Source organism: Leptosomus discolor, chromosome 23 (genome assembly GCF_034619465.1).
Source record: "Leptosomus discolor isolate bLepDis1 chromosome 23, bLepDis1.hap2, whole genome shotgun sequence".
Classification (NCBI taxonomy): domain Eukaryota; kingdom Metazoa; phylum Chordata; class Aves; order Leptosomiformes; family Leptosomidae; genus Leptosomus; species Leptosomus discolor.
The window spans coordinates 6983107-7004649 of NC_141413.1; the positions used below are offsets into that span (position 1 = coordinate 6983107).

General features: G+C 69.4%; 3 protein-coding genes across 6 annotated transcripts; 2 read left to right on the plus strand and 1 right to left on the minus strand.

The window, feature by feature from the left end:
* The first annotated feature begins 1819 nt into the window (after window positions 1-1819).
* HR (HR lysine demethylase and nuclear receptor corepressor) lies at window positions 1820-9334 on the plus strand. 3 transcript variants are annotated; one of them, XM_086477211.1, is made up of 19 exons: window positions 1820-2632; window positions 3398-4232; window positions 4688-4862; window positions 5653-5876; window positions 5958-6107; window positions 6205-6291; window positions 6374-6483; window positions 6706-6784; window positions 6942-7105; window positions 7236-7469; window positions 7590-7761; window positions 7902-7977; window positions 8160-8290; window positions 8379-8498; window positions 8603-8721; window positions 8755-8770; window positions 8805-8956; window positions 9066-9185; window positions 9272-9334. In XM_086477211.1, exons 1-19 carry the CDS (start codon window positions 1820-1822, stop codon window positions 9332-9334), a joined length of 3840 nt encoding a protein of 1279 aa, XP_086333337.1. The 3 variants fall into 3 exon arrangements, with proteins under 3 accessions (XP_086333337.1, XP_086333338.1, XP_086333339.1); XM_086477212.1 differs by lacking the exon at window positions 8755-8770 and having other exon boundaries at window positions 6939-7105; window positions 7590-7755; window positions 7911-7977; window positions 8588-8721; window positions 8798-8956; XM_086477213.1 differs by lacking the exon at window positions 8755-8770 and having other exon boundaries at window positions 8798-8956.
* A 2728-nt stretch (window positions 9335-12062) lies between these two features.
* Window positions 12063-14130, plus strand: NUDT18 (nudix hydrolase 18). The gene is made up of 3 exons (XM_086477203.1): window positions 12063-12218; window positions 12310-12523; window positions 13501-14130. Exons 1-3 carry the CDS (start codon window positions 12063-12065, stop codon window positions 14094-14096), a joined length of 966 nt encoding a protein of 321 aa, XP_086333329.1. The 3' UTR covers window positions 14097-14130.
* Window positions 14131-14647: 517 nt separating this feature from the next.
* On the minus strand, window positions 14648-20797 carry FHIP2B (FHF complex subunit HOOK interacting protein 2B). Of its 2 annotated transcripts, none has more exons than XM_086477078.1 (17): window positions 20753-20797; window positions 20578-20656; window positions 19540-19709; window positions 18582-18686; window positions 18287-18409; window positions 17917-18087; window positions 17632-17828; window positions 17435-17543; window positions 17277-17353; window positions 16935-17124; window positions 16679-16848; window positions 16446-16568; window positions 16280-16370; window positions 16021-16164; window positions 15465-15605; window positions 15261-15361; window positions 14648-15161 (listed from the first exon to the last, which is right to left on the minus strand). In XM_086477078.1, the coding sequence occupies exons 1-17, from the start codon at window positions 20795-20797 to the stop codon at window positions 15056-15058; spliced, it is 2142 nt and encodes a 713-aa protein (XP_086333204.1). In that variant the 3' UTR covers window positions 14648-15055. The 2 variants fall into 2 exon arrangements, with proteins under 2 accessions (XP_086333204.1, XP_086333203.1); XM_086477077.1 differs by having other exon boundaries at window positions 17917-18104; window positions 18274-18409.
* Between the last annotated feature and the right edge of the window lie 746 nt (window positions 20798-21543).

Consider the following 21543-nt stretch of genomic DNA (forward strand, 5'->3'; position numbering starts at 1 on the left):
TCCGTACCAGTCATGCCACCACCGCCGACACTGGGATCAGGGCACTTCGCCCATCCCGGCGTTTCTCCTCTTCCAGTTTCGCCCGGAGCGGGCGGCCGGCGTCTTTCATCGGCGACGGGGCGGCTCGACCCGCGTTGCCGAACAAAGGGAGCTTTTCTCCGCACGGGGCAGAGCACACCTGCCTGCCTTGGCACGGCCGCCGGTGCCCCCGGGCTTGGGTGGCACTGCCGGCACCGCGCCGGTTCCCGGGCGTCAGCAACCCCAACCGCCCAGTCGCTGCCGGAGCCGGCGGAGGCTGCACGCTCGTGGGGAGCAGAGCTGCCACCACCTCCCGCCCATCGCCCACCCCAAGATGCTCAAGGCTGCCTAGAGCCGGGGGGGAAGGTCCTGCTCGTCGCCAACACTCCCTTGCGTCCCCCTTTCCCTGATTCCCCCCCCCCCCCCTTCTAAAAGCACGCCGGGAGCCCCCACACCGCGTAGGACAATTGGCAAGAGGAGCACGGAGCCCCCCAGGCCAATGGATCAAAAACTCCAGCTCCAGCATTCGGAGAAGAACGTCCCCAGGGCTGCCCGGGTGGCTTTCTGCCTTCTCCAGATCCCGGAGCCGGATCCCTTCAGCCTGTGGGTCTAAGGGCTCCCACCCACCCAGCTTCACCTCTCCGGGACCCGGTGCCACCAGCGGAGACGTCCCGCTTGTCCTCGCTGCCGCAGGGGAGGTGGCGGGGTCCCCGATGGACCCTCCAGGTAGCTTGGGGATGGCGGGGATGCTGCAGGAGCAGCTTCTCATGCTCTGGGTGGGATGAAGGGCAGGGGATGATGGTGCTCCGGGGGAGCCCAGGGGAGCTGGGGACACCTCGGGGACGGCGTGCGGTGGGGTGTGTGACCTGGGGCAGCGGGATGGAGCCGTGCTGGGAGCATCTTCCCGGCGAGGGGCTGGATGGGAGAGCCTGGCAGGGTCCCCCTCATCCCAGACGGGGGATGGGGTGGGTGTGCCTGGGGTGCCCCAGCTTGGGCAAGGTGCCCCAAGGTGCTCCGGTCCCTGTCCCCATCCTGGCTGCCTGCTTGGCCATCGAGGTGGCTCCGTCCCACCCCAGAGCAGTGAGACCCTCAGCTTGTCCGGGCAGGAGGGCAAGGGGCGGCGTCGGCTCCGTCGGGAAGGGATGCGATCGCCGGCTGCGGCAAGGACTGGCTCCGAACCCCACGTCTGTGGGTGGCCTGGGTCCCGGAGGAGGGTTAATCCAGCAAATCTCCCCAGGCATTTCTACCAGGAGGGGCCTTGGGGAGCTGGGAGCTCCCCCTCTTGCTGCAAGCCCTCCTGGGAAGCTCAGCCCAGCCCAGCCCTGGCCGGAGGCGAATACCTGCGCGGGGCAAGGCCTCCCCACGCTGGGTGCCAGCGGCCGGGCGCGGGGCCAGGCTGGGCGCGGAGGGACGGGTGGGCACGAGGTGCGTCCTGGCCGCCAGCCCCGCCGGGCTGGGTGCAGGAGGGATGGGACGGGGTTGGGCTGGGGGCCCCGTGCTCCAGCCACGTGCCCTCCTGCATCGTGCAGCCCACCGGATCCCGCTGGGATCCCCTCGCTGTGTACCGGCGAGCATCCCGTCTGGCACGGGAGGATGGAGCTGGGGAGCTGAAAGCAAACCCCCAGCACCAACTCCCACCACCCCTGTGCCTCAGTTTCCCCCCCCCCCCATTGCAACCCATGCATGGCTGCCCTGGCAGGGTCCGGTGCAGTGCTGCATGCCCCGCTGATTCCCCCCTCCCTGCCCGCAGGGTCTGGCCAGCCCGGGACGGCGTTGAGCACCACATGAGCGGCGAAGCGGCATGGCCAGCGACGCGAGGATGGAGGAGACCCCGCCGCGGTGGAGGAGAGCCCAGGACGCAGCGCAGGACACCCGGGGGATGGAGAGCAGCGGGATGGTCTTGCCCCGAAGCGCCTCTTCCGAGCTGGGACTCCCGGGCTACCCAGAGCCCGGCAAGCTGAGCTATGGAACAGAGAAGGGGTGTCCCTGGAGGGGCTCCGAGGGATGCTTGGGGCTCAGCCGGGAGCTTGCCGGTGGCCGGCTGGGCTGTCCCTACCCCCCGGCCCCACCGTGCTTGCGGGACGCCCTGTGCCGCCCCAAGGACGGAGCCGAACTCCTGCCACTGCTGCTGCCGCCCAGGAACGGGCAGCCCAAGGCGGGCTGGGCTGAGCCCTGCAAGGAGCGCCCGGGGCCACGGTGGGCTGAGGCCGTGCTGGCCCCGCTGGCCCTCTACAGCCACGCGTACCACCGCTACCCCCTGCCCTTCCCGGGGCTGGAGACCCAGCGCCCCGGCACCACCGGCAAGCCCCACGCCGCGGCCGGGGACGGGGTTGGTGACCCCCCGGCTTTCCGCCACTGCCCCTTCCTCGTAGAGGCCAAGCACAGCCCCTTCCTCTTGTCCTCGCTGCTGCCCGCCAGACCCCCGGCTGACCCCCCGTTTGGCGGCGGGGGGCCGGAGGGACCAGGGACGGTGGGCGACGGGCATTTCGCCGGCGCGGACTGGCACCTGGGCTCCTACGCGCCCACCTGGGGCCAGCCCCTCTACTTGGGGCTCCCGCCGAGGTGCAAGGCGGCTCCGGCCCCCTTCGATGACTGCTCCAGCTCAGGGAACAAGGTAGGCAACCCCGGATGGCCGTGCCGGTGCCCGGCTTCGTGCCGGTGCCTGGCTTCGCTGGTGGCACGGCTCTGGCTCCCACAGCCCGGCTCCGGAGCGGCGATGCTCAGGGCTCGGCTCCCCAGTGCACCCAGTTCCCCTGGGTGCCGGCGAGCTCCAACCTCCGCTGAACCCGGCGGGGAGCGGCGGGTTGCGCAAGGCGATGCTGGCACCCGCGGCGAGGGCAGGGCCGGGCTGCACCCCGTGTCGGCAGCCCCCCCAGTGCGACCTAGTAGCCCCCCACCAGCTCCTGCAGCTTGGCAAGGGGGTGGGGTGGGGGGGGTCCCAGCCCCTCAGGGATGGGGCAATGCACCCCTTGGGGGGGCAGAGAAGGGGTGTGGGGGGGTGATGCTCTCTTCCCTGGGGTGGTCCCGCGGTGTGATGCAAACCCCCCCGGGGTTGAGTCACGGCGGCAGGAGCCCCGGCACGGAGGCGGCGGGAGGGAGGCAGCGCTGCCAGCCCGTGGGTGCGCCCGTCGCACCCCGCGCCGCTGCGGCTCCCCATTCCTTTCCCACGCGGGCAGGGGTGACACGGGCACCCCACGGGCTCAGCCAAAAGCCCTGGGCAGCTGCCCAGCTCGGGAGGGCGGGGGGGGAGGGGGAAACTGAGGCAGGGCCACAGGATGGTCGCCATCGCCACCTCCCAACGATCTGGGTGACGGAGGCAGGGATGGGGACACGGCTCTGGGGTGGCACCAGCTTTGACAGCCCCTCTGGTCCCCTCCAGGAGTTTTATCCGAAGAAAGAGCCCGGCTTCCACCCCCCGGCCAAGGACCAAGCACCGTCGCAGCTGCTGGGCAAGGGCCAGGCAGGGCAGGATGGAGACGGCGAGAGGGAGCCGGTGGTGCCGGAGCTGCCGGCAGCCCCGTGGAGGGACGGCCGAGCGGGGGGCAGCTCGGCGGTGCCCGCTCCCCGTGCCCGCACGCCTCCCCCCAGCGCCAGCCACCCCCTCTTCCTCCTGCAGCCCAGCGCACCGGGGGGCTGCAGGGGCCCGTGGGTGGGCACGCGGCCACACCCCGCCGATTTCCCCCCGGATCCAGGGCCAGGCCGACCCTCCGAGCCCAAAGACGAGCGCCTGGCATACCAAAACCTCCAGCCCGGCTCGCCGCCAGGACCTGAGGACCCAGACCCATTGCCTCCACTCACGGACGGGCACTACCCGGCGATGCTTGCCAAGCCGGAGCCAACCCCGGCTTGCCTCTGCCCCACACCGGGCTGCGATGGGTGCCCGGGGGTGGGCTGCGGGGTCCTCGGCATCCCCGGGGGCCGTTTTCCGTGCCCACCCAGCAACCACACCAAGCTGAAGAAGACCTGGTTGACGCGGCACTCGGAGCAGTCGCTGCCGCGCTGCAAGGCTCCCCGGCGGGACGGTGGCCCCGAGTTGGCCGGCGAGGGCAAGCGCTCGGCCAAGCGCCCGCACGGCACCGCCGACGGCCCCCGCGCTGCCACCGAAGGCGCCGGGGCAGCCAAACGGGGCGCGATGGCCACCGAGCACATGGCTGCGGCATGGCCGGGTGATGGCACGGAGAGCGGAGAGAGGAGGATGGAGCTGGGAGAGGGAGGTAAGGCGTGGGGGGGGGATGCACTGCGGGGCTGGGGCTGGGGAGAGGGTGGTGGCAGCACCCACACCCCAGGGAAGTTTTGCATTCCGGTTCCCAGCGCCCCCAACACGAGCTGTGGACACACGAGGGCTGGGAAATCTGCTGCTGGTTGGGTTTTTCCTGGCGCTGCTGGGTCTGGCAGCGACTCCCAAGGCATGGATGTGTAGAAATACCCCTTCGGGGCAGCACAGCACCCTCAGGTGCGATGCCCGGGGGGGGGGTTGGCAAGTGCCATCGCTGGGTCGGAGCCCTTGGGGAGGCGCCGGCGTCTCAGCCCTGACCTCCGCCGATCTCTAGCCCTACTTTCCAGCCCTACTTTCTGGCCCAGTTTCCAGCCCCCGCCGCGGTGTGCCAGTCCCTCCCGGTTGGCGTGTCCCCACGCCCGGTGTCCCCAAAGCACCTCCCGTCTCCCCTAGACCCACCGAGCCGTGCCGGGCCGGAGCCGTGGTGCCTGCAGAGCGTGCCCTGCACCGCCCTGCCCGAGAGCATCCCGCGGTGCTGCGCCTGTGCTGCCCGCGCTGCGGGGGACCCCGAGGGTGAGGAGGAGGAGGATCCCCCCGAAAGCACCTGCAGACTGCTGCACTTCCGCAGGTGAGCCCAGGGCTCCCGGGGAGCTCACAGCCCTGCCCAGGGTGGGGGGGCTCCCAGTAGCCTGTGTTGGGATGCGTGGAGCATCCTCTCCCATCACCCCACTTTGGAGCATCCCTTCCTGTGTCCCCACTTTGGAGCATCCCTTCCCGTGTCCCCACTTTGGAGCATCCTCTCTCATCCCCCCCCCACTTTGGAGCATCCCTTCCCATCACCCCACTTTGGAGCATCCTCTCCCATCACCCCCCACTTCAGAGCATGCTCTCCCGCCACCCACTTTGGAGCATCCCTTCCCGTGACCCCGCTTTGGAGCATCCTCTCTCATCCCCCCCCCACTTTGGAGCATCCCTTCCCATCACCCCACTTTAGAGCATCCTCTCTCATCCCCCCCACTTCAGAGTATCGTCTCCTGCCACCCCACTTTGGAGCATCCCTTCCCATGTCCCCACTTCAGAGCATGCTCTCCTGCCACCCCACTTTGGAGCATCCCTTCCCATGACCCCGCTTTGCAGCATCCTCTCTCATCCCCCCCCCCCCCCCCCCCCCACTTTGGAGCATCCCTTCCCATCACCTCACTTCGGAGCATCCTCTCTCATCCCCCCCACTTCAGAGTATCCTCTCCTGCCACCCCACTTTGGAGCATAACCCTTCCCATCACCCCACTTTGGAGCATCCCTTCCTGTGACCCCACTTTGGAGCATCCTCCCTCACCCCCCCCACCACCCCACACCCCCCCCCCTTCAGATCATCCTCTCCCACCACCCCACTTCCGAGCAGCCCCTCTCTCCCGCAGGTTCGCCTTCGGGGACAGCGGGGAGCTGAGCGTCGATGGCTTCTGCACCCTGGGGGAGGCGGAGGGGGAGACACTGGAAGCGGGGGGCCCCGAGCGAGGCGGCAGGGGCGCAGGCAGCAGCCTCTGCCTCGCCAAGTACCTGCTGGGGGTCCTGGGGGACCCCTTCTGCGAGGCCGTCCGCAGGGACAGGGACACATGGCCCAGAGCCCCCGGCGGGCCCGAGGGTAAGTGGGGACCGGGATTGAGGAGGGGGGGGGGGTGACCCCGGGGACACCAGGGGAGGCTGAGGGCTGTGTTTCCCGCAGGGGTGACGGCCTGGAGGCGGGGGGAAGGAGCCCCCCAGCTCTGCGACGCCTGCCAGCGCGGCTTCTTCAACTCCCACTGGAGCTGCGCCAGATGTGGCTTCCAGCTGTGCCCCGACTGCCACCGCAGCAGGCGGGAGGCTGACGGCCACGGTACGGGGACGGGGCGGGGGGGATGGGGGGGTTGCAAAGGGGGTGTCAGCCCCGTAAGGGCTTGGTGGGGACCAACGCACCCCTCTTTCCGAGGCAGAGGGTCCGGCGCTGCAATCTGAGTGCGTCCCCGGGCGAGACCACCACGTCGCATCCCTCGTCCCCACGCAGTTTGTCCCCACCCGCGGTGAGTGTCCCCTCCGCAATGCCGGGACCCCCACCCCTGCCTGCTGCCCGGGGCTGACCTGCCTGTCCCCATCCGTCCCCAGTCCTGACCCAGCTCTGGAAGCTGCTCCACGAGGTCCGGGCCAAGTTTGGCATCGAGTCGCACTGTCCTTGTGGGGAGGGGGCTGCAGAGCAGAGAGCGGGGAGCAGGCAGGTATGGAGGGGCTGGGGATGGGAGGGGGGGGAAATAGGGTGCAGGTGCACCCCGACCCCTGCAGAAGGGGTCGTGCATGATGCCAGGGAGGGGAAAATAGGGTGCAGGTGCACCCCGACCCCTGCAGAAAGGGCTGTGCATGATGCCGGGGAGGGGACCAGCCCTGGGGACAGGGGACCTGGCTCCCCCTCCCCTCACCCAGATGCCCGCATGGTGTTTCAGGAGCCCCCGGGGGCCGCGGTGCCCACCCTCCCACCCAGCAGTGATGGCCAAACCGACACCTCCCGGCCTAACAAGGAAGGTAGGGCCGGCTGCGACCCCCCAGTTGTGGGGACAGCCCCGCTCTGGGGGGGGTCAGGGGTGCCGCACCGCATCCCCTATGGGGTGCTGGGTGGGGGGGGGGACACGAGAGGCGAAGGAGGGCGCGGGCAGCCCTGACCCCTTTCTTCCCCAAGCAGAGAGCCCCGGGGGGGGGCCACCATCGCCAGGGCAGCCCCCCCCCCGGGGGGCCGTGCAGACCTCCACCCTCTGCGACCTCCTCGCCTCCACCGCCGTCAAGCTGTGCCTGGGGCAGGACGGGGTGCGCATGGCCTTCGCCCCCGTCTCGCCCGCCTTGCCCAGCGTGAGTCCTGGGGTGGGCAGAGCACACCCACCCACCCCCCTTCATGCTGACACCCCCCCAACCCCTTGACAGGGCTAGATGGGGGTCAGGGTACTGATGGTGCCCCCCCTTTGCATCCCCCCCACCCCAGGACAACCGCCTGACCAGCATCTTGGACAGCATCATCGCCCGAGTGGTGGAGAGGAAGATCCAGGAGAGGCAAGCGGGGGGCGAGCTGAGCCCCCCCAGCCCCTCCGGTCCCCTTGGTCCCCTCGGTCCCCCCGCGTCCCACTGCATCCTGGCATCCAGCGGGCTGCTCTGGCTGCACGACCCCGGCCACGCCAGCAACTACAAGCTCTTCCAGGAGCATTGGCGGAGGGGCCAGGTGAGGACCCCCCCCACACACACACTCCGTGGGGATGCGCTGCAGCACCGTGGACACCCCCTACGCCCCCTCCCCACGAGTCCCCTCGGCCCTGCTAAGCCCCGGCTGCCCCCCTGGCAGCCCGTCCTCGTTTCAGGGCTGCAGAAGAAGCTGGAGAGGCGGCTGTGGGGTCCAGAGTCCTTCTGCCCAGCCCGGGGGGAGCAGGCGGTGGAGGCGGTGAACCTGCGGGCACCCCCGGGTTGCGTCCGGATGAGCAGCCGGGAGTTTTGGGACGGCTTCGCCGCCAGCGCGGGTAGGCGTGCCAATGAGTTTGGGGGGGGTCCCGAGTGTGATTTTGGGGTGTAAGCGGCAGGGGATGGGGCGGGGGGGGGGGGAAGCCAGCCTGAGCATCCCTCCCACACCTGCATCCCCACGCCGTGCTCCTTCCCGCAGCATCCCCAGAGCTGGAGCAGGGCGGGAGGGACCTGCTGAAGCTGGAGAGTGGCTTTGGGGACATGGAGCTGTGCCGGTAGGTGATGGCAGAGGCTTCGCCAGGGTGGGATATCTCCCCCCGCCCCTTTCCCCTTGCTGGGTACCAGCAGCGGGATGTGTCCCAGCGTGGGGTGCAGCGAGAGGGCTGGGGGCAGCGGGAGGGCTCTGCCAGCGCCGGTACCCGGTGCCTCGGCCTCCAGCGCTGCGCCTGTGCCACAGGGCCACCAACCTGAGTGCCAGCTTGCCACTGCCGGAGTACTGCGGGCCCACCGGCCGCCTCAACCTGGCCACCTACCTGCGGGGCCGGCGGGGCCAGCGATGGCTGCGCCCGCGCGTCTGTGTGGCTTACGGTGAGTGCCCCGGGTGGGGAGGGTGAACTGGGCTTCCCCCCCCCCCGCCATGCTCGCCTCTCGCCCACCGCCCCGCTCCCCCTGGCAGGCGTGCATCCCCCCGACCGGAGCATCGGCACCAAAAACCTGACGGTGGACGCGGCCGACTCCATCACCGTCCTGGTGCACGCCGCGGCACGGCCGCCCGAGCAGCCGGCGGCACGGCAGGGTAAGATGGGAGCGTGGGAAGAGGGGGTCCCCCCCACCCCAGTTGCCCCCCCACCTCGCCTCCCCCTGAGCACCCTTCTCTGCCCGCAGACACGCTCCTGCAAGCCGACGGCGTGGACCCGCTGCTGAAGGAGCGGCTGTGGGATGCCGGCAGCCGGCCCGGTGCCCTGTGGCACATCTTCCGTGCCGAAGACGCCGGCCGGATCCGGGATTTCTTGCAGAAGGTGGGTGCCATCACCCCCCTGGCGCAACTCCAGCCTCCCCCAGCCCCTGGCTCCACTCACCCCCACCCCTCCCCAGGACCAAGGGCAGGAGGGGGCGGCTGTGGCAGAGCCCCCCGGCCGCTACCTGGACCTCTCGCTGCGGAGGCGGCTGCACGAGGAGTGCGGGGTGAGCGGCTGGACCCTCCTCCAGTTTGTGGGGGACGCGGTGCTGGTCCCCGCCGGGGCTCCCCATCAGGTAGGCAGCTCTGCAACCCCTCGGTGGGGGTCGCAGTTGGGCCAAAACCCCATGGGGAAACTGAGGCACGGCCGAGCCCCAGCCCCTGACGCCGCCGTGCCGTGGGCAGGTGCAGGCCCTCACCGGTACCATCAGCGTGGAGCAGCGGTTCCTCTCGCCGGAGAACGCCGCCCGCCTCCGCCACCACAGCACCGATGCTCCTGGGGCCACGCACCAGCTCCTCGCCCAGGTGGGTGGTCTGGGGGAGGCTGGAGCGGGGTGGGGGGTCCCGGTGCGGGGTTGTGCGGTGCTGACCCCTGCTTTGCACCCTTGCAGCTGGACACCGTGATCTTCTCCGCTGTGCGGGAGGCCGTGGGCGTCCTGCGGGGCTGCAAGTGAGGCGGCCGCAGAGGATGCTCCAACAAAGCCACCGCCACTGGCCACGGCCACGGCCGAGATGCCACGGGGGGGAAGCCGGGGCCGGCTGCCTCTCGCTCGGTGCTTTGCTCCGTGGTGACCCAGGGCTGCTCGGGGCAGGAGCGGGGAATAAAGTGTGTGCAGCGTGCCGGGGCCGCCGGCACCACCAGCACCCGCTTTGGCGTCTCCTTCCCACGCGGCGTTGGCCCCTTTGTCCCCATCCGCGGTCAGGGATGCTCGGGGGAGGCGGTGGGGTGGCAGAGGTGGGGTCTGGCAGGGTGGCACGGGGTGCTCCAGTGCCAGGGGTGAGATGAGGTTGGCACAGCCTCGTAGAGAACTGGGAAACATCTGGACCTGGCGGCTCGGGGCTGCCCAGAGGTTTGGGGTTGCAGCGTGGGGCTCCATCTTGCCCTGCAAGGAGCATCGTGCAATCAGCGCCGTGCAACGGGGGACGCGCAATTAGCACCGTGCAATTAACACCGTGCAATTAGCACCGTGCAATTAGCACCGTGCAACGGCCACCGTGCAACTGGCACCGTGCAACGGGGGCTGCACAATTAGCACCATGCAATTAGCACCGTGCAATGGGCACCGTGCAACCAGCACCATGCAACGGGGGCCGCGCAATTAGCACCGTGCAATTAGCACCGTGCAATGGCCACCGTGCAACCAGCGCAGTGCAACCAGCACCATGCAACGGGGGCCGCGCAATTAGCACCGTGCAACTAACACCGTGCAATGGCCACCGTGCAACCGGCACCGTGCAACGGGGGCCGCGCAGTTAGCACCGTGCAATTAACACCGTGCAATTAGCACCGTGCAATGGCCACCGTGCAACCAGCACCATGCAATTAGCACCGTGCAACGGAGGCTGCACAATTAGCACCGTGCAACTAGCACCGTGCAATTGGGGGGGGGGCCTGCACAATTAGCACCCTAATTAGCACCCTGCGCACCACGCACTCTGCACCACGAACCTCCCCGGCCCCTTTAAGGCCAAGCCCCGCCCCGCAGCCGTGCGGCGAAGTGGCGGCAGGATTAACCAATGGAAAGCCAGGCCGCCTCGCGGGTTGGCCAATGGGCGACGAGCGAAGCGGGCGGGGGAAGTCCGCGCGGCGGAGCCCCGGGACGCGGTGAGTGCCCTGGCGCATGCGCGCGCGGGGAGGCGGGGGGGGCTGCGGGCGCCCTGCGCCCCCTCCCCTCCCTCCTGCGCTCCCCAAACTCACCCCCCCGCTGCACCCCGCAGCCCCCCAAACCCTTCCCCATTGCACCCCGCAGCCCCCAAACCCTTCCCCTGCTGCACCCTGCAAGCCCCCGGCCTTGCCCTCATTGCACGCCGCAGCCCCCCAAACCCTTCCCCACTGCACCCCAGACCCTTCCCCATTGCGCTACGCACCCTAAACCTTCCCCATTGCCCCCTGCAGCCCCCCCAACCCTTCCCTGTTGCACCCCGCTGCCCCCCAAACCCTTCCCCCATTGCACCCTGCAGCCCCCCCCAAACCCTTCCCTTATTATTGCACCCCCAAACCCTTCCCCACTGCACCCTGCAGCACCCCAAACCCTTCGCCTGTCGCACCCCACGAACCCACGCCCTAGTGCACACCCACCCCCCCCCTCCGCCCACCAGCCAGCCCTCCTCTGCTGCTGCGCCCCTCGGTGCAGCCCAGCACCCCTCTTCGCACCCTGCAGCCCAGCTCGCCCCCCTACCCCCCGCACTCCCCCACCCCTTTCCCCTTATGCACCCCATACTCTGACCAGCCCTTCCCCTATAGCGCCCTGCAGTCCAGCACCCCCTGGCCCCCCCAGCCCTCCGATTCCTTTCCTTGGCCCAGCCCTCCGGGCACCCCCCAACCCAACGAGCTCTTCTACCCCACCCTGGGCATCCCCCAGTCTAGCCGCCCCTTCCCCCCCAGCGTTCCCCAGTCTAGCCGCCCCTTCCCCCCCAGTGTTCCCCAGTCCAGCAAGCCCTTTCCCCCCTACCTCCTCCAGTCCAGCAAACCCTTCACCTACTTCACCTTCCCCTGTATCCTCCAGTCCAGCCAGCCCTTCCTCTACCGCAGCCCCCCCCGCATCCCCAAATCCAGCGAGCTCTTCCCCTACAGCCCCCTGTACACCCTGCAGTCGAGCCAGCCCTTCCCTTACTGCGCCCCCCCATGCCTCCCCCAGTCCAGCAAACCTTTCCACTACCGCAGCCCCCCCCGCCTCCCCAAACCTAGAGACCCCTTCCCTTACTATTTCCCTGCCTACACGCTGCAGTCGAGCCAGCCCTTCCCCTCCTGCGCCCCCCTGGGCATCCCCCAGTCGAGCAGACCCTTTCCCTACTGCCCCCCTCCCTGCATCGCCAAGGCCACCGAGCTCTTCCCTTGCTACGTCCCCCCCCAGCCCAGCAGACCCTTCCCCTCCTACACCCCCTTCCCCATCCCCCAGTCCAGCAAGCCCTTCCCCTCCAGCACCCTGCAGCCGTTGGGAGACCCCTACCCGCATTGCACCTCCCCGTGCCCCCCGCAATCGCCCGACACCCTCCCTCACCGCCTCCTCCAGCCCACCCAGCGCCGGGGCTCCCTGTCCCCCCGCCTGCACGTCTGGGGGGTGCCCTCCCCGCCCCAAAACCCCGCTACCCCCTGAGCGGGTGCCTGGAGGGGTGAGGGGGGTGGATCTGCTTGCCCCTTCCCCATCCAGTGTGCGGGACACCCCCCCCCCCCCCGGTCCCATGGGGGAGGCTCCGGCGGCGGAGCTGGATGCGGTGCTGAGTGGCGGCGGCTGGGATGTGGGGACAAGCTTCGAGGGTCCCCCACCGCCCGCCGGCCCCCTCCGCCTGGGGAGGAACGCCTGCTACGTCGTCCTGGCCGTGCTCTTCAACGAGGAGGTGAGGCAGCCCCCCCCCCCCAACCCCACCTCCGCGGGACCCCCACCCCGGTAGCGCCCGCTGCCCACCCACCCCCTCTCCGTCCCCTCAGGACGGGGTGCTGCTGGTGCAGGAGGCCAAGCCCGAGTGCCGCGGGCGGTGGTACCTGCCGGCCGGCAGGATGGAGCCCGGCGAGAGCATCGTGGCCGCCATGAGGAGGGAGGTGAAGGAGGAGACGGGGCTGGAGTGCGAAGCCCTCACCTTGCTGGCGCTGGAGGAGAGGGGGCCGGCGTGGATCCGCTTCGCCTTCCTCGCGCGCCCCACCGGTGCGTGCCCGTGCCCTTTGGTGCCCTGAAGGGGTGTGGGAGGGGGTGCGCCTCGCCGTGCCGGGGCATTGGCGTCCCCTGCCAGCCCCACGGTGGCCTTTGGCGTCCCCAGCCAGCCCTGTGCCAGGGCATTGGTGTCCCCTGCCAGCCCTGTGCCGGGGCATTGGCGTCCCTTGCCAGCCCTGTGCCAGGGCATTGGCGTCCCCTGCCAGCCCCATGATGGGCTTTGGTGTCCCCTGCCAGCCCCATGCCAGGGCATTGGTGTCCCCTGCCAGCCCTATGCCGAGGCATTGGTGTCCCCTGCCAGCCCCATGATGGGCTTTGGTGTCCCCTGCCAGCCCCGTGCCGGGGCATTGGCATCCCTTGCCAGCCCTATGCCGAGGTATTGGTGTCCCCTGCCAGCCCTGTGCCGGGGCATTGGTGTCCCCTGCCAGCCCCACGATGGGCATTGGTGTCCCCTGCCAGCCCCATGATGGGCATTGGTGTCCCCTGCCAGCCCCGTGCCGGGGCATTGGCATCCCTTGCCTGCCCTATGCTGAGGTGTTGGTGTCCCCTGCCAGCCCTATGCCGAGGTATTGGTGTCCCCTGGCAGCCCTGTGCCGGGGCATCGGTGTCCCCTGACACCTTTGTGCCAGGGCATTGGTGTCCCCTGCCACCCCCAGGATGGGCATCAGCGTCCCCTGCCAGCCCTGTGCCGGGGCATCGGTGTCCCCTGCCAGCACCAGTACTGGCATCTCCCCACATACCCCCCCGTTGGGGTATCTGTGTCCCCTATGAGCCCCGTGATGTGATCTTGCTGCCCCCACCAGCCTCATGACTGGGCACTGGCGCGCCCCCCTCCCGCCAGCCCAATGCCGGGGGTCCTGCTGTCCCCCCCCCCCTCCTGCCAGGCCATTGGGGTGTGGGGGGGTGTGTGTGTGTGTGTGTGTGTGTCCCGCCACCCCTGTGCCGGGGCATCGCTGTCTCTCTGCCCCCAGGCGGGACCCTGAAGACCCTGGAGGAGGCTGACGCCGAGTCCCTGCAAGCGACGTGGTGGCCCGGGGACCCCCGTGCCCTGCCCCTGCGAGCCCCCGACATCCTGCCCTTGCTGGACCTCGCCGCCCGCTACCGCCGCAGCCCCCCGCACCCCCCCACGCTGCCGCAGGAGCTGCCCTGCGCCCTGCTCTGCTTGAGGCTCCTGGTGGCCTTCGCCAACGACGCCGGGGACCTTTGGGTGCTGCTGGCCACGGCCGGGACCCCCCACCTGCCCGTGGTGGCTTGGGGCACGTCCCCGGCCGAGCTCCGCAGGGGTCTCCGCCTGCCTGTGCTGCGGTTGCTGCGGGACTGCCTGCCACCGGACCCCCGCCCGGGACCCCTGGGGTTACTGGGGTTGCAGCACCGGGCTGGGGGTCCTGGGGGGGCAGATGGAGTCTGCTTCAACGTGCTGATGAGCATCCCGCCCGGCGGACCCGGAGCTGCTCCCCCCGAGCCGTGTGGCCCTGCGTTCCGCTGGTGGCGCCTGGAGGAGGAGAACCTGAAGGGTCGCATCCTGCAGCGGCTCCGTGGGGCGGCCGCGGTGCCCATCTGCAGCTAGGGCCTGGCCAGCCCTGGCAGCCCAATTTGGGGCATCGCGGGGCGGGGGACACACATGTGGCTGGGGGTCCTGCTTGCAGGGCCAAAGGTGAGAGCCCCGGGATGTGCTGCCCGTGGCTGGGGGCGGGGGGGATGGATGTTTTGGGGCAGGACATGGTGCTGTGTCCTGGTCTGAGGGGGGGGGGGGGGCAGGGGGGGAGCAGAAATAAACCCGGCTGCTGCTTTTTTGCATCCATCTGGCCACTGTTGAAAAGAGGGGGACGGGGTGGGGTGCTGGGTTTTGGGGGATGCTTGGGAACGGGGGGGGGGGGGGGCACACAGGCGCCGTAGAGAGGCCAGGGGCACAGCGTGTGGTGCTGAGCTCACAGCTTTATTGTAGCGGAGTCCCATCACCCAGGGGATGCGGTGCCCGGCTGTGCGGGGTTCAGGAGGCACCAGCCCCCCCCCATGCAGGAGCCACAATCCCACACACACCCCCCCAAACCCCCCAGTTCCCCAGAGCAGGGGCAGCAGACGCTTGAGTTCTTGCAGCTCGGGGGGGGGGGGGGGCGTTGCCCCACGCAGGCAGAGGACAGCCCACGCTGCCAATTATTGCCCCAAAAAATCCTGCTTGAGGTTGGTGGGGGCTCAGGGGCATCTTCGACACGGGGGCGGGGGGAAGCAGGAACCCACCACCCAGGAGGAGACGCAACACGGTTCGCCTTTGCCCCCAGCGGGGCCGCATCCTGCACCGGGGAGGTGGCATCACCTCCGGGTTGGCTGAGGGGGTGGTGAAGGACTCTGTGCCTCCTCTTCCTCCTTCTTGTGTCCTTCCCGGTGTGCCACCGCCGTGCCCGGCGGTTGGGGACCTGTTGGTCCTGAGCGGGGCCACCGGAGGCTACTAGGTTAGGCCATCCCCGGTGGCCACCGCAGCCAGGTCGAAGACGGGGTGCTCAGCGGGGGGGACCGGGGCGCAGCAGCTCAGGGAGGTCCCTCCGGTGGTCCCTTGACCAGGGCGATGGCAGCCAGCTCCTTGCAGAACTCCTCCAGCACCACCACCCCCTTGAAGAGCATCGTGTGGTCCATCCTACGGGGAGATGAGCAATGGGGGGCTCCGTGGGGTACACCCCCCCTCCCAAAAGGCATGCATTGCCCCCCGCCCCCCACCCCCACCCCCAGCACTTACTGCTCCCCAGGCACCAGCCCCAGGAGCTGCTGGCGCACCAGGAGCAGCTTGGCCCTGAACTGGGGCACCCGCTGGAGCCGCTGCATGAGGTCCCCGATCACCTGCATGTTGGGGGTGGGGGGGGAAAGAGTCAGGCCATATTTCAAGGGGGAGAGGGGGGGGAGTGTGTGTCCCCCTCTGCCACCCCCCAGCAGGTGACATTACCCTGACGAGGACGGAGAAGAGCGAGCGGCAGCCGGGCGCCAGGTTGAGGTAGGGGTCCAGCAGGTACTCGTGGAGGTGGGGATGGGGGAAGGCGGCCAGGCGGGACAGCACCGAGGTCACCTGCAGGTTCAGGCTGTAGGGCTGGGGCAGGGGAAGGGGGAGGGGGGGATGCTCAGTGGGAGCCAACACAGCCCATCTCCCCTGTTGTGTGTCCCCCCGCCCCGCCCCGGCATCCCCCAGCGGGAACCTCAACCCACGGGAGCTCAGGGGCTGCAGATACCCTGATGCTCTTGGCCATTTTGCCCCCACCCTGGGGGTCCTGGATGCTGGAAAAGGGGTGCCACCACCCTCCGTTGTGGGTCCCCAGGGCTGGCAATAACCATGGGAAGCCAAAGCATCCTCTACCTCACGTGTCCCCCCCCAGCCCAGACAAAGGCTGTGCCAGCCCGGAGAGCCCTTTGGGGAAAAGCCCCCCCCCCGGCCGTGCCAAGGGGAAGGGCAGAGCACGGTGGGGACCCGGGTATGTCCCCAGCAGCCCGACTGGCACCCTCCCTACCTGGTCCAGGATCCGAGTCATCCGGTCAAACAGCACCTTAAGGAATTGACCTTCGTAAAACGTCATTTCGGGGTGGCCGGCGTCGAGGGGCCGGGGGGCTGCGGGCCACCCCCACGGGGCCGCGCTGGCACGGCACGCCTGGACCTGGCAGGGTGGGGGGCGCAGTGGTGGGTGAGAGCCAAAGCGGGGGCCGGCGCCACCGAGGATGGGGACAACCCCCCCCCCCCCCACCCCCCCCCACCCCCTCCCAGCCACTCACCATGCCCAGGGCATCGTGGACGTAGGTGTCGTAGCCGCCTTCCTCCATGCAGGAGGAGGTCTTCGCCTCCTCGGGGACCAGGCAGAGGAAGCTGGACGAGAGGGGAGAGGGATGAGGAAGGAGCCGCAGCCCCCCCCATGCTGGAGCAGCCCCTGCAAAGCCCTACCTGCTGACCACCTCGCTCACTTGCCCCTTCCCAGACGGGGCTGAGCCCCGCGGAGGCTTTTTCGCCATCCTGAAGCCGGCGTCTGGGAATCCATCGGTGAAATACGGATCCTCCTCCAGGTCCCTGCGGGAACAGCCCAGGGGTGTGAGCTGGGTGGGCACCGAGAGGCTGACCACCCCCCCCCCCCCCCCCACACACACACCCCCTGCCCTGATCCCCCCCGCCCAGCTCACAGCCCGTCCTCGTCGGGGTCCAGCTCGTGGGGTCCGCGCTCGTCGGGTGCAGGGGGGCTGCGCTGCAGGTAGCCCCTCGCCTCCAGGTTCCTCAGCGCCAGGCTGCGCACCACATGCTCGTGGGGTTTCTCCAGGAGCTCCTCGAAGAGCCGCAGGCTGGCCAGGCTGATCTGCGGCGCGGCAAAGCGGGGTGAGACCCCCGGCGCTGCCCCCCAGCACCACCCGTCCATCCCCCTCCCCCCAGGATGGGGCTCACCTCGTCGGAGAGGTGGTCGCACCGCTCGATGAGCTGGGTGCGCAGAGGGTGGGGGGTGTCCCCCGGGGTCTCGGGGTGCCGGTCTGGCCCCAGTAAGAAGAGCACGAGGCGGTGGAGCAGGGGAGGCGCGCGGGTGTGCCGCACCGTGCCCGTCAGCATGGCCGTGGCGCTGAGGACGTCGAGCTCGGACCTGGTGGGGGACACGGTGGGGTCCTAAGAGCAAGACGGCGGGGAAAAACGAGGCGCAGAGAAGGGGAACCCCACAGTCCCGGCCCCAAAGAGGGTCTTTGATGGAGAAACTCCCCCTCCCCTGCCCCTCAGCTGCTGTCTCAGGACACTCACATCTGCAGGAGCCGCGGCTGCAGGATGCCCTGGAAAAACTTCTCCTCCACGGCCTCGGCGATGGCATCCGCCACGACCTGTGGGTGACGGCAGAAGCTGAGCCGCGGCGTGGGCAGGGGGCTGCCCGTGCTCCGCGGGGCCGGCTGGGTGCTCCTTACCGGGTGGGCGCCCATCACCAGCTCGTCGAGGTAGTCCAGCCAGCCGAAGAAAGCAGCCAGGCTCTCCTTCCCCGGGAAAACCCCGTCGCCAGCAGCATCGCCCTGCGACCTGCGCGGGGTAGAGGACGTGGTGCCGCGGCAAAGCCTTGGCAGCACCGGCGACACACACACACGACCCTGCCCAGCGCCCACCTTACCTCCAGCTGGTCCTCTCCAGGGCGAGGACGTCGGCAGGGTCGGTGCAGGGGGCCACGGCGCTGTAGAGGTCACAGAGATGCTCCGTCAGCAGCTGGCACAGGGCGCTGCCCCGCGCCAGGCTGGCAGCAGCCGCCTCCTGGGCGAGCCCGACGAGCAAGAGCAGGTTCTCCCGAGCCTTCAGCGCGACCCTGCTCTTCTGCGAGGAGGAGGAGGAGGAGAGGGGTGGTGTCACACAGCCGGCGGTGCCCCACCGTCCCCTCCTTGCCAGCTCTTTGCCCCCCTACCTTGCTCTTGCACAGCCCCACCAAGGACGTGACGAGGTTGCTGTCCCTCCGTGGCGGGGAGGGCTCAGCCCGGGGGGAGTTGGCGGTGGTGCCCGGGGGATGCTCTGCGCCCTCTTCCACGGGGCTGGCCGGCAGCTCCTGAGCTCTCCTCTCCTTCAGGATGCTTTTGCCCTGGAGAGGAAAAGGAGCAGCAAAGCGTCGCAGCCACCATCGTCCTCCCCCGCGCCCCGAGGAGAGCTTTGCAGCGGGGATGGAGCCGCAAAGCACGTGAAACAGCTCGATTAAACGAGCCGAACCCCAGAGGTGACCCCAAAGACGACGCCACACGTGTCCCACCAGCACAGGGATACCCACGGCGGGGGCTGCTCACCTCCAGGATATACGCCAGCAGGGCGGGATCCTGCTTGATCTTCGCGCAGAGGACGGCGGCGAACTGCACCTCTTCCTTCTCCGTGCCGGAGCCCAGGCGGTCGCCGCTGAGCTGGAGCAGCTTCTGGCGGGGCAGGGAGAGGGCTGCCGGGCTGCTGGGCTGCCCTCCCGCCCTGCCAGGGTGCAGCAGGGCCACCCCCATGGCCACAGGCATCGGTGCCCGGCAGCTTTTGGCGGGGACGCGGCCAACCCCGGCACCGCCAGCCCCCCCAGAAGCTCCCGGGCGCGGGGCTCACCTGCACCGGCCTGTGCACGTTGAGGTAGTGCAGGAGCGGGTGCTGCACCTGCCCCAGCACCCGGCTGAAGAAGAGGAGGACCTGCTGCCTCATCCCGGGGGGGTACTAGGAGGGAGATGGGGAGAGGCATCACCCGTTTGTGCACCCGACGTCCCTGTACTCGCCCCAAATCGCCTGCCGGGTTCACCCAGCAGTCAGTGTGGGCGGCTTGCGAGAACACTCGCAGCGGAGACGGCGGTTTTGGTCCCTCAAAATGATGCAAAGGGACCCAGGCAACCCCCACAGGACCTCCCACCTGCCCCAGGCTCCTCTCCCTTTAGCGATTAGGGACCAAACTCAGTTCTTCTAAATGAGCTGTCTTGCAGAATAAAAACCAGGGGGGATTATTTCCCCTTTTCCAGTGCTACAGTGCTAGCAATGCTGAAGCCCAGCACCCAAAAAACCCAAATCCTCATAGCCACGGAAGGGCCAGAGCTTGTTGCTGAAGCCCACACTGCACTAGCGTTCGCTTAGGTTTGAAGAAAAGCTCTTTATAGGGAGCCTTATTATGATCAGCAACAAAGAAAGAGCAGAGCCCTTATACTGGGGCAATACTGACTTTGAGAGGGGTCTGTCTAAAACCACCTTGTCCTGCGAACCCAAGCAGCGACGTGCCGGTGGTGCAAACAGGCTGCTGGTGTGCAACACGCCCTTCCCGTGCACGCAGCGATGCGATGGGGTGCAGGAGCCATTCGGAGGAGCAGCAGAAAGGTTCCCAACGGGGATCCTACCCCGAGCAATCCAGCTCCTCCCCCCCCCCCCCCAAAAAAAAAAAAACCCAACCCAAGCAACTTGACCAGCTTAAAAATTAAAATTACCGCACAGCACCATGCCAGCATGGAAAAGGCTGCGGGTGCTGCGGGGCAGGGGGGGTCTCAGCCCCCCCAAGGTGGGTTTTCCCCGGTGCTTGCACACCCACCTCCGCCTTGCCCAGCGTGCTGAGGGTCTCCAGGACCTTGTGCTGCAGCAGGTACTCGAGGCACGGCCCAGCCTCCCCCGCCGGGTGCTGCTTCTCCTCGTACACCAGGATGTCCAGCATCTGCTTGAGGCGCCAGGGGATGTCCGTCTGTCTGGCGGGGATGCTCTCATCTGCGGATACAGGAATTTTTTTTGGGGGGGGGAAGGGGGACACACACACACACGGGGCTGCGGCCAGGGGAGCGATGCATGGTGGGGTGCCCAGGTACAAATGTGGGGTGCCCACCTGGGGACACCCCAAGCTGTGCTGCTGGCCCAGAATCCTCCTCCACCAGCGCCAGCGGGGACGACGCTAGATGGCAATGTGATGGCGGAGTCCCAGCAGCACTCGAGGCTTCTCCTTCCGCTCATGGCCTAGCAAGTTCCCCGGCCGTCCTCGCCGCGGCCGGAGATACTGGTTGTACTGGTGGGCACGGCCAGCCCTGGAGACCCCCCAGCACGGCCCAGGAGGGGAAAGGGGCAGCTGGTGCCAAGCGGGAAGGACCGAGATCCTGCTGGGGAAAGGGCTGAAGCTCTCCAGGCCCTGCTTGGAGCGCTCCCGGAGAGCGGCGTGTTCCCACGGAGGGACGTGCCCTGGACGCTCCCAAATCCCCCACGCTGACCCCGCCAGTGTGCAGAGGGGGGGGGTCGGGGCCGAGCGGGGCCAAGCACCCAGCTGGATAAATCCTCCTGGGGTACAGGAAAGGGTGCCCCATGTTAAATCCGTGCACGCCGGGTCAGCCACGGTGCCTGAGGGTCGTCACGGTGCCTCGCTACTGCACGGGGTCCCGTGCCCCAGGGCACGGGGTCCCCCCCCAGGGCATGGGTACCCCCTCCCCGGGCACAGGGGTTTTATTCCCAGGTCAGGGGGAGCCTATCTTAGGGCACGGGGACCCTCTCCCAGGACACGGGGACCCCGTTCCCCCACCGGACTTCATTCCCACGCCACAGGACACCCCCATTCTAGGGCACAGGGACCCTCTCCTCGCCCCCTACTCACCCGTGGCCTCCAGGTAGTAGCCCGTGATGCCCTTCCAGTGCTCGGTGAAGGCTTCCAGTAGGTCCACGCTGGGCTCCCGCTGCGCACACCGGAGCCGCGGTCAGGGGCGCACAGAAGACACCCCCCGGTCCCGATCCCACCGTGCCCCCCCCCCCCCCCCCCCCCCCTTCCTCACCGTTTCCACCGCCTGCTGCAGCAACGCGCCCAACCGGCTCAGCATGGCTGCGGACCCCCCTCCCTCCCCCCGCCCCGGTCCCGACCCCAGCCCCGGCCCCCGGTTCCCGACCCCGCAGCGCTCCGGTGCCCGCCCCGTTGCGGTGGCTCCGCCCGGCGGCGGGAGGGGGAGGGCGGCCCGGCCCTGGTACCTCCCCCCGCGGCTCCGCTCCGGCTCCGGGCTCCGGGTGGGTTGGGGGAGCGGGGAGGGGGGGGGGGGGGGCGGGATGGGGCTGGGGTTTGGAAAGGTCTCTCAGCCCCGAAACTGCTCCGGGGGGCGGCTCTGGGGAGGGGGGCGGACTCCCGTGCACCGGGAGGGGGGAGGATCCCCGTGAATCGGGAGGGGGGAGGACCCCCGTGCACCGGGAGGGGGGAGGACTCCCGTGAACCGGGATGCGGACGGACCCCCGTGCACCGGGAGGGGGGCAGACGTCCCCGTGCACCGGGAGGGGGCCGGCCCCCGGTGAATCGGGAGGGGGGAGGACCCCCGGGCACTTCCTGTACCGGGATGCGGACGGACCCCCCGTGAACCGGGAGGGGGACAGACCCCCCCGTGCACACCTTCCTCCGGGAGGGGAGCAGACCCCCGTGAACCGGGAGGGGGGCTCACCGCCGTGCACACCTTGCACCGGGATGGGGACAGACCCCCCCCATGCACCGGGAGGGGGTCGGACCCCCGTGAACTGGGATGCGGACAGAACCCCGTGCACCGGGAGGGGGACGGACACTCACCTCCCCCCCCCCCCCCCCGTG

Bases quoted from the DNA above. Each gene is read 5' to 3' on its own strand.
- FHIP2B (XM_086477077.1), bottom strand. From the start codon at position 20,797: ATGCTGAGCCGGTTGGGCGCGTTGCTGCAGCAGGCGGTGGAAACG. The intron at 19,710-20,577 runs GTGAGTAGGGGG...CTGTATCCGCAG, and splicing joins CTACTACCTGGAGGCCACGG to ATGAGAGCATCCCCGCCAGA. The intron at 15,606-16,020 runs GTAGGGAGGGTG...CCCCTGCCCCAG, and splicing joins TGACTCGGATCCTGGACCAG to CCCTACAGCCTGAACCTGCA.
- HR (XM_086477211.1), top strand. From the start codon at position 1,820: ATGGCCAGCGACGCGAGGATGGAGGAGACCCCGCCGCGGTGGAGGAGA. The intron at 2,633-3,397 runs GTAGGCAACCCC...GGTCCCCTCCAG, and splicing joins GCTCCAGCTCAGGGAACAAG to GAGTTTTATCCGAAGAAAGA. The intron at 7,106-7,235 runs GTGAGTCCTGGG...CCCCCACCCCAG, and splicing joins TCTCGCCCGCCTTGCCCAGC to GACAACCGCCTGACCAGCAT.
- NUDT18 (XM_086477203.1), top strand. From the start codon at position 12,063: ATGGGGGAGGCTCCGGCGGCGGAGCTGGATGCGGTGCTGAGTGGCGGC. The intron at 12,219-12,309 runs GTGAGGCAGCCC...CCGTCCCCTCAG, and splicing joins CCGTGCTCTTCAACGAGGAG to GACGGGGTGCTGCTGGTGCA. The intron at 12,524-13,500 runs GTGCGTGCCCGT...CTCTGCCCCCAG, and splicing joins CTTCCTCGCGCGCCCCACCG to GCGGGACCCTGAAGACCCTG.